At 34.9% G+C, this 12,870-nt stretch overlaps 1 protein-coding gene across 1 annotated transcript; it reads left to right on the top strand.

The window, feature by feature from the left end:
- Positions 1 to 272: 272 nt before the first annotated feature.
- Positions 273 to 8,766, top strand: LOC145662009 (uncharacterized). Its single transcript, XM_081727347.1, has 2 exons — positions 273 to 382; positions 8,167 to 8,766. Exons 1-2 carry the CDS (start codon positions 335 to 337, stop codon positions 8,590 to 8,592), a joined length of 474 nt encoding a protein of 157 aa, XP_081583473.1. The 5' UTR covers positions 273 to 334; the 3' UTR covers positions 8,593 to 8,766.
- Positions 8,767 to 12,870: the final 4,104 nt, after the last annotated feature.

Raw genomic sequence — 12,870 nt, 5'->3', positions numbered from 1 at the left:
AAATTGTGAACCATTTAAAGCAGTAAATATAATATATAATGTATGTAATATACAACAATATATGCATGTAGCTGTCATATTACCTTTAATATAATACACTTATTGAATGAACAAGAAGGAAAATTTTGATTTTGACATGTTACGTTATTGACTCCATTTACGAGTAAGATTTGTGTTGTTCGTTACCATATGTGACCTTGAAGAATGTCAAGAACACGCACCTGTTGAAAAGAATGCACTAAATAAGAGTATAAAGGAGTATTCGCTTAATTCAGTAGGTTACTGGTTTATAAACAGTACCCTTGGCACATAGAAGCTGCCAGAGGTAACGAATATGATACCTCGACTAGGATTGTTAGTGGCTTTAGCCCTAGTGGCTCTTGTAAGTTAAATATTCTTTATTTCAGTCTATTGTAAGCTATATACGTTCCATTCTTTTATAAGTTAGATTATCAATAGTTATTAATACCATATACTTAAAACTACACGTCATTATTAGAACTTAACCAATCATATCATTTGTATAAAATTCGGATTTTACTAATGGAAAACTGTTCTCGCAACTGGCAAATATTTTCTCGTAACTTTTGATTCTGTTACCCATATTAAGGTTACCATGTTGTTTCGTTTCTCAAACGCAAGGCTGTCCCAACCTTTCTCAATGTTTTGTCGAGGCTGTCTCGTCTCGAAAAATATATATGTCTCCAGGGCTGTAGTCGAGGGTACACGGCGGTACACACCATATACCCTCTGCTTGATCTTAGTCATTAAGGTGTATCTGTTGCTTCAAAGTATATAGTACTTTCTAATTTTTTTCGTTTATATTTATTGATTTAATCAAACCATGATTCCAATGATAAAGTGTCTATATCACCAGACCAAAATATAAATTGTTAGTTTTAGGATGAGAGGATAGATCGATACACAGTGGCGTATTTTTTCTGAGGGGATATCCTAGCGGTTTGAAGGTCGATGGCTATGATATTCCAATTCCTTAAAATCTTATTATCTACTGAAGACAACCAAACTTGTTCAATATTTTTAAACTAAGGAATGAATATTCTCAATATCACGCTATTGTTAATACGTAACTTTGAGCAATACCAAACCAAGTAATTTTAAAAAAATGTGTCTTTATGATATTAGAGAGTTAAATTTCGACATAATTTTCTTACTTCTGGCACATCGGGTGCGATTTTTTTCTGTTCCTCCTCGGAGTGAGTTAGCTCCTTTTCCATACCTATAACCATTTATGTTGTTTACGGAGTGATTTAAGTAAGGAATATCACCAAGAAGATAGCATGAAATGTTTTTATACTATAAAACAGTAATATATCTTTCATATTTTAATTTAATCAATTAATACATGCGCTTTATGTTCATTAAAGATGCTTTCTATGCCTTTTATGACAATCGGTGATGATCACAGAAAAGCGCCCTCTGAAAATTTTAGGACTACAGCACTGTATATTTCTACCCAAAGAGATTTGTCTCGTCTATAGTCTCGTCACGAAAATTATGTTGCTTTATCGAGAGTGCGTAACCGTTCCTTCTTTAAACTTTTATTTTGGATTTTCCCAAATTTTACTTTCTATGCCCTTGTACATTTTCACTATAAATGAATGCTTTTTGTTGTGTTACAGTTAGCGTTCATTTCATCAACAAGGCTAACGGTGAGATGTGGTCCTATAGATTACTGGGAAATTCGAAAACGCATGAGCTTCTTCGTTTATTCTTCCCTTGTAGTTGAAACAAAACAGCTGAAAAAGTATCTAATTATTTTAAATTAAAAGTCTTAAAACTCTTTCTTTTGTATCCCTTTTTTTTCGCTTTTAGGAGAGAAAAGTTTTTAAAAAATCGAGAAAAGTTTAAAAAAAATCAAAACACGTCTTTAATTATTTTAAATGAAAAATGTAGATCTAAATACCAAATTTTATGTACCTAACTTTAAGGAACTTTGAAGTATGGCAATAATACAATTGTAATATCCACCATTTTATCGTCCCTCCGTTTTCTTCCCCTTTTAAATAAAAAAATAGAAATACTCAATTACATGTATCTAACCATAATCATGTGTCTAATCCTAAGAGATTCCGATATATGGAAATCAAAATCCTAAATCCTAATTCAATATATGGACACTTGTTATAATAATAATTATTATAATTGCCAGAAATTATTGTAATAATTGTATTTTCTACAATTTGGTTGCTTCTTATCCATTTTTCTTTCCTTGTAAGTTTAATATAAAAAAGTTGAAAAATTTATCTAATTATTTGAAATGAAATGTCCATATACCAAATTTCATTCTTTATTATTCAGACCCTTTTTCCTCTCCCTTCTCCGATGAATTTTCAAAACTTCTTCCTTAGTGGAATCTTACTTGTCTTGTCTAACTGTCAAGTTTCTAGCTTAAATAGGTTGACCTGGGCACTGATCGATCAGTCAGTCAGTCAGTAAGGACTTCTGATATATAGTGAGCGCGGTGAGATTATGGGAAAATATACATTTACTACATTAGGAAAAGAATAATAACTTACGAGTATCTTGAAGCCACCCTACGTAGAGCTTGAATTCCTGTCCGATTTGATAATATTTCGTCTACGCTAGTGGTAGATTGTATTGGAAGCAAAATTTATAGTATGGAGTTCTTAGTTTAGAGCAGATTAAAGTGAAAAGCCACAGATCCTACATGTATTAAAAGCTCCCCTAAAAGTATATAATTCAAATAAATAAACCTGATACTACTAAAGTGTAAATATGTACGTTAGACTTTCGTAAAATATTTCGTATAACGATCCCCCTTTAACGCATGCTCTTGCAAACGAGCCCCATAACTAATTTCCGGTTGGCAATAATCTTTTTAATTATTTATTAGTGCCTAACGTCTAGCGGTTTTTTTAATCGTTTCATTCCTTTTTATTCCAATTGGTTTCAAATGATTCATTCTATATTTCAAAGTTATTTCTTTAAATATTCTTCTCTTTATTTGTGAAAATAGAAATATGTGTATTAGAATAAAGGATAAATTAAAAGTATTCTTGAAAAATATATCTTTTCTACTAGATCTAATACTTTGTGTCTTTTTCACTTCCTTTCGCGATTCCCCTGGGATCCCGACCCCAAGTTTAGAAACATCGGTATAAATAATTTAAATAACACATTATGTAAGGAAGAGAGTAGTCATATCACACGCTGACGTATTGCTACCAAATCTGAGAATATAATTTCGCTATGAAATTTGAAAACACTATATTTAACGTCAAAATTTTCCATTTGTAGGATAAAATTAACCATTTTAGTTAAGACTTTCAAAATTCCTACTATGCTAATTTACTTGAAATGATAAGCATTAAAATGTAATTCTTATTTCTTTAAGTATATTTAATTCTTGTAAAGACATATTTCTAAGTACCGAGTGTTCCAAAATGAAATTTACAACTTCGATCTCCTATAAGTCAGAAATGTTGATAGAAAGGTGTGGTTTGCGACTTAATGTTCACGCACATCTAAAGTTTTACTAGCCGTTTAATAGAGTTCAATATGTGCGCCATCTGTAACATGCAGAATATCTGAGCGATATTCATATTCCAGTTCTACCCACGTCAGACTTAGCATGTCTTCCGTAACGTATTCAAGTTCTCGCCGGTGCGAGCTCGCAGTTTCTGCAGATCCTGGACGGTGGCCTGGAGACCACATCCTCCACAAAGCCCAAAGAAAAAATTTAGTGAAGGGATGTCCGGAGACCTTGTTGATAGGGAATGCGTCATCTAGCAACGTGGAAATGTGCTGAACAAAACTCTCCAAACAATCGCGCCCTAGTGCAGATTTTCGACCTATCGAAGTACTAACTGTTCGAACATGACGAAAGAAAGTAATGGTGATTGACGCCTCTGCGAAGGCAAATGGTCTCATCACACGGCCATAAAGCAAACCATACCAAACGTTTATCTTTGAACTGTCGTGCATAATCTCCTGGCTTACGTGGAGATCTGCTAGCTCGATATTCGCACATTGTATCGGTTTACCATCCTGGATACATGAAAGCACGCTTCATCTAAGAATATCAACGTTTGTCAGAAAGTCTGGTTTCTCGTTAATGAGATCCAGAATCTGAATTGTAAATGATTTGCGGTTGCATCTGTCATACTGTCATCTGGTTGAAGCGGATGCACCAGGTATAAGTTTTAGGTATGCAGCTTCAACCATTTGAGTAACACCCTGTGCGCCAGGGTCAGTGGTAGGTGCAACTGTAGAGACGCTTGACGGACTAATTTGGTTGGGTTCCGGAGAAATATTTGTTGTGCACGTTCCACATTTGCTTCACTCGTGCTCGGTCGTTCAGAACTCGTCCTCTTCATGACACTTCCGGCTTTCTTGAACCTCGTGTTCCATTGCCGGGTCTGACGTGATGGGTGTGCACGTCTATAACACGCCCTGCAGTTCCACTGGATCTGTGTGGCAAATTTGGTCACTACCCATCACTCCACAAGCTGTCATGTCCTGAGAAGCATCTGCAAAAAGACAAAATCAAAAGAAATTAAAAGTGAGAGATATGTTGGAAGTGTTGGTTTAAAACTAAACTGTAAGTATGTGTGAACATTGTGCTGTAAATCGCACCTTCTATCTATCCCTATACCTGACTTACCTGTATATGCCATCCAAATTGGATAGACCATTTTAGGAACATCCTACATAATAATGTAATTGTTGATTTAATAAACTATGACATTAGTATAATATTAGTTGTTGCACTTCCTTAAATATTGGAGATTTAGAGCACACGAAATTTAATCCCAATTACTAAAGTTGTGATAAAAGAAACTTAAAGTTTGTACTGTACACAAAATGTCATGGAAAAGTTAATACTGTGTTCTTAATCTTATAACACTCGTTTATAATGTCTGCACATGGATATTTAAACCACTGAATGGAAATTGATATAAAGGTCTTAAAGATGAAATATGTCCAAAATAAAGAAGTGTTCATGATTCCCTTGTGCACGGAAGGTGTAATGTGCTCATTTCACAACTATTTATATTACATCACTTAGTAGTTAATGTATATAAGAAAATACCACGAAACTATTCAGTTTTTTTTTAATATTAAGTATCTTATTTTTCAGAAGAAAGAATGTATAAAAGTTTACTGTTGCTCTTACTAAATCATATAAAATACTGGCCATATAAATTTTTACTGGCCCCCTCTAAAATGTTTACGGTAGGCTTGCAAACGAACTATAATATGGGATGAACTAGTATTTTTGGATCGGGTCTCCCCTAACTTCCACCGGCCTCCCCCTACATTTTCGGCCGGCTACGGGCCTGCTGGCGATAATGAGACATTTTAATGATTGTGCTTAACCGAAAACTGCAACGGATGAAGAAACATTTCATTAGGATAAATACTGTATTAGCATCATTCTTTACATTGCCAATACTTAGCTCAGGAAGATAGTTTCTCGGAAATGGCATAGTACGTCGAATCTGGAATCGCAATAAATAGCATCCCTTCAAACTACAATTCTAAAATCTTCTCAGTACGGGTGATCTGGATCATATTATGTTTTTTTTTCGAATAAATGCCTCGAATTCCGGCGTATCTACCATGAAATTCCTTCATATTGTGGAAGATATTTCACATGTTCATATGAAGATTAAACAGCCAATTTTGTGAGATTTTGGTGCATCGAAATCCCTGACTGCAAAGGTGATTACTAAATGTTTGGCAACGGGATGGTATCAATGTTGTGTGGTTTATTTGGAACAAAGTAATGAGTCTACCATTTCATTGCTGGCAACTTAATTGCAGCGAAATGGAGTTATTATCTAATGAAATTTATCACTCTTTGCTTATAGAGGATAGAACATTTCTAGTCTTCTTAATTATGCGACGCCATAAATAAAGGAGAAACAATATGTGAAAATTTCATATTGTCCAGTTTTCTGGGAGATAGGGAACTTGTTGAATACATTATACATTTCTCAAATTTCTACATTTGGAAATATTTGATGGCAATGATGTATGCAGTGAAACTTCGCGTTCTTTAGAATCTACATCAGCCCATTGTTGCTGCTTGTGAAACGTTTAATATTGTAAGATGTGAGTGACTGTCTAGTGTGAGAGGCATGATTGAGAGTATGCCTAAAAGAGAGAAGCCAATACATTAAGTAAATTTTACAAGACATCGTTAAATTCATGTTACTTCCTTATTGCATTTGTTTTGAAATTCTAACCTTCTTTCCCGTATCGAATGACTATCAGTTAAAGTTATCTTGTTGCATTTAAGATGATTGCCACCAAAATTACATCCTATCCTACCATACAACATTCTTCTCCTCTCAAAGTCAAATATTTCTTCCATGACGACTTATAAAAAAAATAATTTTCATTTGCATCGTGATTATATGACTCTCTAGACTCACCCTGTCGTACATTAGGTCTAGAAAATAAATACTTAAAACGAGAAATTAAAAATGTAATTTAAATGTCTTTCATGTAATGTATAATAAGCAGTGCTGCTTGGATCACATTTGAAGAGAAGAATACAGTGCGTGAAACATCATGACCTGCAGTCCTAACCAAGTGGAGGGTTTGAAATAGATACACCGGCTTAGCTATGAAATGATGTGCAAATGAGTTTTATATCTTCCACATTGTTAGCTCTGCAACAAATTTCTTTAAAAATAAAGGAGTATTTCCATCCCCAGATATTTTAGTATATCACTAATGTTTCTAGATTTCTCTTTTGTTCTAGTGCGTTCTGGTTTATAATATTTAACCCTTTAGGAATGGATATAAGCAGTGTTCGAAGTGGAAGAAAGCAGAGGCTGTATGTTTTATTATAATTTTGGCTCAACATACCGGCTATTTAAATATTGTCTTGATCACTGAAAAACTAGAGACGGTATGTCCTCATTCCTGAAAAAAACAGAGCCGTATGGTATACCACCACATACCGTCTCACTTCCACCACTTGCTATAACTGCTTCTTCAAAGGCGAAAAATGGATGTCTTAAATCTAATTCAAGCCTGTGAATGAGTTACTAGCAAAATTGATCAAAATATGAGCCTTTTAAACTAAACCCGTTCAGAAGTTGTGCTATATCACACGCGCCATTAACAAACGATCAGATGTACTTATATGCTACACTTGTATTTAAAGAGGTTATATCCAATAGGTATTAATCATATCATAAGTGTTTTACACGTATTTAAATTGTATTGTCAACAAACTAAAAAAAATCGTTACTGAATTCCCTATCTCTGTGTCTGTATCGTCTCTTCCTGTTCCTTATATCGTCTCGTTACTGAAATCGTTACTGAAAAATCCTTACTGAATTCCCTATATCGTCTCTCTGTTATTTGAGATTTTTTTTTCAATTTTGAACCCTGTATTCGATAGAGCATCGAAAAGTATCAGAGAAAGTGATTAAAAATTTCTCGTCACTCTTGCCGTTCCCGAATTATTGTCCAAAAAATGGCCAATTTCTAGAGATTTAAAGGAGCCGTATCTCGGGAACCGTAAGTCATACAGAGATCATATTGGTGTTGATCAATATCTAAAAGGATGGTAAATATTTTGGTACCAAATAGTAACCGGTGGCCACTGTCCAACTGACCACTAGTTTAGCCAATGGCCAGTTGGCCACCAATTAATATCGGTACCAAAATTTTTACCATCCTCTTATGTATTGATTAACACCAATATCATCTCTTTATGACTTACCGTTCCCGTGATATTGACCAAAAATTGTCAATTTCTAGATATTTAACGAGCCATAGCTCGGGAACCATAAGTTGTAGAGAGATAATATTGATGTTGATCAGTACATATGAGGGTGGCAAATATTTTGGTATCAAATATTAACCGGTGGGTACTTTCCAACTGATTACTGGCCACCGTTCTCCAGATATTGGCCAAAAATTTCATATTTATAGGTATTTAAGCAGCCATATTTCGAGAACAGTAAGTCATAGAGAGATGATATTTTACTATTTTTTGCGAGAAAGAGAAGAAGGTGAGGATAAAAAGATTTACTTTTATATCTAGTAACAATGACAGTTATCCTCACCTCTGCATCTCTCCATTCTTGTTAAGTTCGTTCTGGCAATACTCATAGAGCATTCTCAACTGGTTTAATAATTACTTTTATTTTGTTATAGGTTGAATGCCATTGGGGCGGAGGCGGAGGAGGTGGGTATTATGGTAACAGATACCCATATGGCGGAGGTGGTTATCGTCCTCAGAAATATCCATACCCTCCTCCACAATATCCTCCATACCCTCCTCCACAATATCCTCCATATCCTCCTCAATATCCACCATACCCACCATATCCCTACCCACCACGACAGGATCAAAATCAAACTGCTCCTCAAAGTCAACCACCTCCACCGGGCCCTTATCCACCAGGCCCTTACCCACCATATCCATATCCACCACCACCACCACCACAGCCTCAACCTCAACAAGGACAACAGCCTGCTCCGACTCAACCCCCACCCCCACCCCCGCCACAGCCTCAACCTCAACAAGGACAACAGCCTGCTCCAACTCAACCTCCACCACAACCAACTGCTGCTGCATAACGGTAGACGCATACAGAATCTGCTCTTCATACTTCTGTTTACGATCTACAAATGGGAATGGAACGATAACACAACTCAATTATTGGCCTAAAGATATTACAAACAACAATCAATGATCCAACTCAATGACAGTTCGTGAGTTATTTTACGAGCCAACTCACAGATTCTTTGTACTTTACAAGTAGAATTGAGAAACTCAATAGTGTTACATGTAAATAAAGTTAAAATAAAGTAACTCAGTTTATTTTGAAATCTAGTTTTTTTTTTATTAAGAAATAGAAATTTAATATTCCTCAACCCAACTATTGTGATCAAGTTACCATAAGTGGTCTTCAAACCCTGCGTTTTCGATCACCATACATTATTGAACGTAAGTCTTAAAAGAGCAAAAATTCAAGTGGATGGCGTATCACACGCATTAGACATTCTTAAACAGGAATCGCTTACAGAAATAATTTTGGAGCAAAGCTACTCTTTACTCAACTTAAGCATTTGTTTAGCCGGATACTCCTACGAGATACCTGAACTACTTTTGACTAAATTTGACATGGTAATTCGAGACCGCGTGCTGAGTTTCGTTAAGGAATAATCATTAAGGAATACCATTAAGGAATAATTATCGAAAAACTGGATCTCCTGATGTCCGAACAGTTCTTCAACAAATTTTAGATGGAGATTCAAGAGCGCACGTTGAGTGTCGTACGGGCTATGCTTGTCCCGATCGGACATACCACACTGAGGGAAATAACTGAAAAGCGGGATTACCATACACTTAACATTGGAAAAAACAGTTGGCGAGATAATTCTCATTGAAAATGATGGAATTTTAAATAGAATAATGACATTTTCAGCATTAAAAATAGAGAGAAGCATTTTTCGTTTTGTTCTGCGAACAAACTTTTTCAAAGTAAAGCAAACAAGGCTCCTGTTCAATTAACTTAAGATTTCGTTTGATTGGATACCCCGTCGAGATGTTTAAACATCCTTAATCAAGTTTGATATGGTGATTGTAGAGAGCGTGCGCTGAGGTTAGGGATCGCATGTCCCGATTGGACATACCATTGAGGAATAATCACCGAAAATCGGAAATAATCAAAAAAAGTACTTCGCTCCAAATTTGCAATTATTTTATTATACATAGTATTATACAAGTTAATAAGATAAATAATGCAAATTTGGACCTTGATCGATCCTCGTTGCCACAAAGTGGGTTAAGGGTGAAGAAACAATTGTGCGTGTGTTTTCTCGGGGTTATCCTGTTTCCTCACAGTATCTTCCCTTCATCATTATTGTCTATCTCTTAAAACACAGTCTCTTATAGCCTGTGTGCATAAAAGATTAAACTAAAAATAATTATGAAGATGTATTTTCATAAACTATTCTTGATAGCCGTCAATTATTAGAAAGAAACTTCATAATTATTCTCCTGAATTATTATGAATTATCAGGAATAATTATGAATTCATAATTATTATAATAAAATTCAGGAAACTTTAATAATGTGTTTTTCTAGTATATGCTGAAAACGTAAAAATTTAGGGAACATATGCAAACTTAGGGAACAATAGTATAGTAATCCGTTAAAGAATTTTCTTCATAATAAATGTTTTATAATGCTCCCATAACCCGATTATAAGTATACCGTTAATCCTTTTCTGGTTTTACAGTCTCAAACAATGTTAAGATCATATGTCTGTTAAACAGTTCTGTGTTTACTTTTCTAGTTTTGTGATCTCAAACAAATGCTAATGCTGTTTTCTGTGTATGTGTGTTACAGAGTCTTGTACTTAATTGCTGGTGTTTTGCTAAACGTTGCGTAACGTATTATATTTCACAATAAATATGAGTTTCTTGCGGGATAATATCTTTTAAGAATGAAATAGATACCCGTTCCTTTCTATCATCTTGCAATTTAATTATATGTGCTAAATATTTTAAAGTCCAAATTCTTAACAGAATCAATAAATACATTAATTTTCTCTGTATTTCAGAGAAAAGACTATTATATAGATCTATAATAAAACTTAATAAAAAGAAGACGATACGTACAAAATTAGAAAATATTTGGATAAGTTATGCTTTACTTTTCCACGCAATACCCCTCAACCGAGATTCATTTACGCCACCTCTCCGGTAACGCTTCTGTACCACTTTTAAAAAATGATCCTTCGAGCCCTGTAAAATATCTCAGTATAGCAGTTTTCACCTCGACATCCGAAGAAAATCGCTGACCTCCCAAACACTTTCAGGTTTCTAAACAAGTGAAAGTCCGAGGGGTCCACATCAGGTGAATAGAGCACATGGGACAAGAGTTCGAGCCCATAGGATAGCATTTATGCCATGGATGTAAGGGACATGTGAACAAGCGTATCCTTCTGTTCGATTTTCTCTGTCACAATTTTCCGTCACTTCCGCAGACTTGTGCTTTATAAATTCCTTGCCTAGAAAAAACAAAAACGAAATTTTACACAGTGACTACCACAGGATTTAGCTACGGAGTTAATGTATACAAAAAAAAAATAATAATAAAAAGTTGCTTCCTCCCTAGTCAGGGCACGAACTTTCCAATCCCTCCTCGTAGAACTACGTTCATTTACAAATTGAAATTTACGGCTATATTAGCCACATATTTACAGAGTTAACGAGCTCTGCAACATGTTGTGCCGTGGTTCATCGGATCCATATTGAACTCACATCTACTCAACTGTAATCAATTTTGCTTTGCGCCTTACTTTTTGCTTTCCATTTATTTGGTAGGACAGTAGCTAAAAGAAAAGTATGGATCTGATTCAACTTTCAGCAGTCTTTTTTTTTTCTTTAACCGTGAAGAGTATGAAGTAGTTTTACAAGTGTAAAGCCAGATCTAAATTTTGTATTAATAGTAACTGACTATCGTTTTACAGTGTGAAAATAAGACTTGCAGCTTATGTGAATTTAATATTAAACTTAAAATAGTGTATCTATAAGTAATGCTTGAAATAGAGTAGTAAGATTAAAGGTAGAACTTTCTTCTAGGTCGCAAAATTCACATCAAAAATACACTATTCTCTATTTCTTACTATTTTTGCTTTACGGCGATAAAGGCTGAAAATATAATAATTTTAACCACTTTCCGGTTTGAAAATAGGGCTAAGGGAGGAGATAGAAACCTTTCCGGGAAGGTCGAATCAATTGAAAAGGAACTTCTTAACATCTCTGACAGTTCCTGGTTCAACTACTTCCGGTTTCGATATAGTGTTCCGAATTGTAATTATATCTATCTATCTATCTATCTATCTATCTATCTATCTATCTATATATATATATATATATATATATATATATATATATATATATATATATATTGAACCTATTCTTGGCAAGCTAAATCAATTGCAAAGAACGCGCTCCCTCGTTTCTAAACGGTTTGAGTACTCGTTATTGACATGGGGGACCCGGGTTGGATTCCCGGCGGGAGCTCATGTGGTTCGAATTCCACGTTAATAAGTAGGTCCACGTCTCATATATCCTTGATCGTGAAAGGGACGCTAAACTCAAAATACATTGCATATAGAACGATTACAAAAAAGTTAACAACACACATAGCGATATTTAGTCCTGTTTTTGTTCGATACAAAACAGTATTGAAACTTGAAATAATAGTAAATTTGAATCATTTCGTGTTTGGTAGAGTGTTGCCTATCGTCAGGTTATGTTGTCTTGAGAGGTTTAACCGTTAGTGAGAAAACGGTATCTCGTTATCAGTTACACTTTCCGTTCAGTTACAGCTTCAACGGAGGAGATAGCACTTATTCTTGAGACTCCGAATCGTTTGCAAGAATACGCATCTTGATAACATTTACGACTTTTGCTCTGCGAAATCAGTATTGGAACCGTAAGAAACAATAAGTTTCAACCTCTTTCGATTTTGGTCGAGTGTACTGGATAATTATGATATGTTGCCTGGAGACGCAGATCCTTTACAACAAACTGCTTCTCGCTATCTTTTTCCGTTTTCGATCTATGGAGATAAACCGGGAATGGTTGTATTTAGCAAACATTGAATAGATTGTTAAGGAAGCAGTTCGAACGCTGATTGATTGCAGAGAACCGCATCTTGATAGCGTTTACAGATTTTGGTCTACCAAAATCACTATTAAAACCCGAAGTAATAGTAAATTTGAAACACTTCAGGGTCTGTTAGACTATTATGGATAGTCATGATATGGATAGTCTTGAAGCACTAAATCCTTTGCAAGAAAACCCTTCTTGCTATCTGTTATCGTTTTAGTTCTATAG

This window comes from Thermobia domestica, chromosome 10 (genome assembly GCF_964235325.1).
Source record: "Thermobia domestica chromosome 10, izTheDome1.hap1.1, whole genome shotgun sequence".
Lineage (NCBI taxonomy): Eukaryota > Metazoa > Arthropoda > Insecta > Zygentoma > Lepismatidae > Thermobia > Thermobia domestica.
Note: the sequence above shows the minus strand (reverse complement) of the source record. Positions and strands in the feature narration are given on the sequence as shown.

What these genes read in the sequence shown, in the direction of transcription:
- LOC145662009 (XM_081727347.1), top strand. Translation starts at nt 335, where the DNA reads ATGATACCTCGACTAGGATTGTTAGTGGCTTTAGCCCTAGTGGCTCTT. An exon ending in CTTTAGCCCTAGTGGCTCTT is followed by an intron (nt 383 to 8,166) that starts GTAAGTTAAATA and finishes ATTTTGTTATAG; the next exon opens with GTTGAATGCCATTGGGGCGG.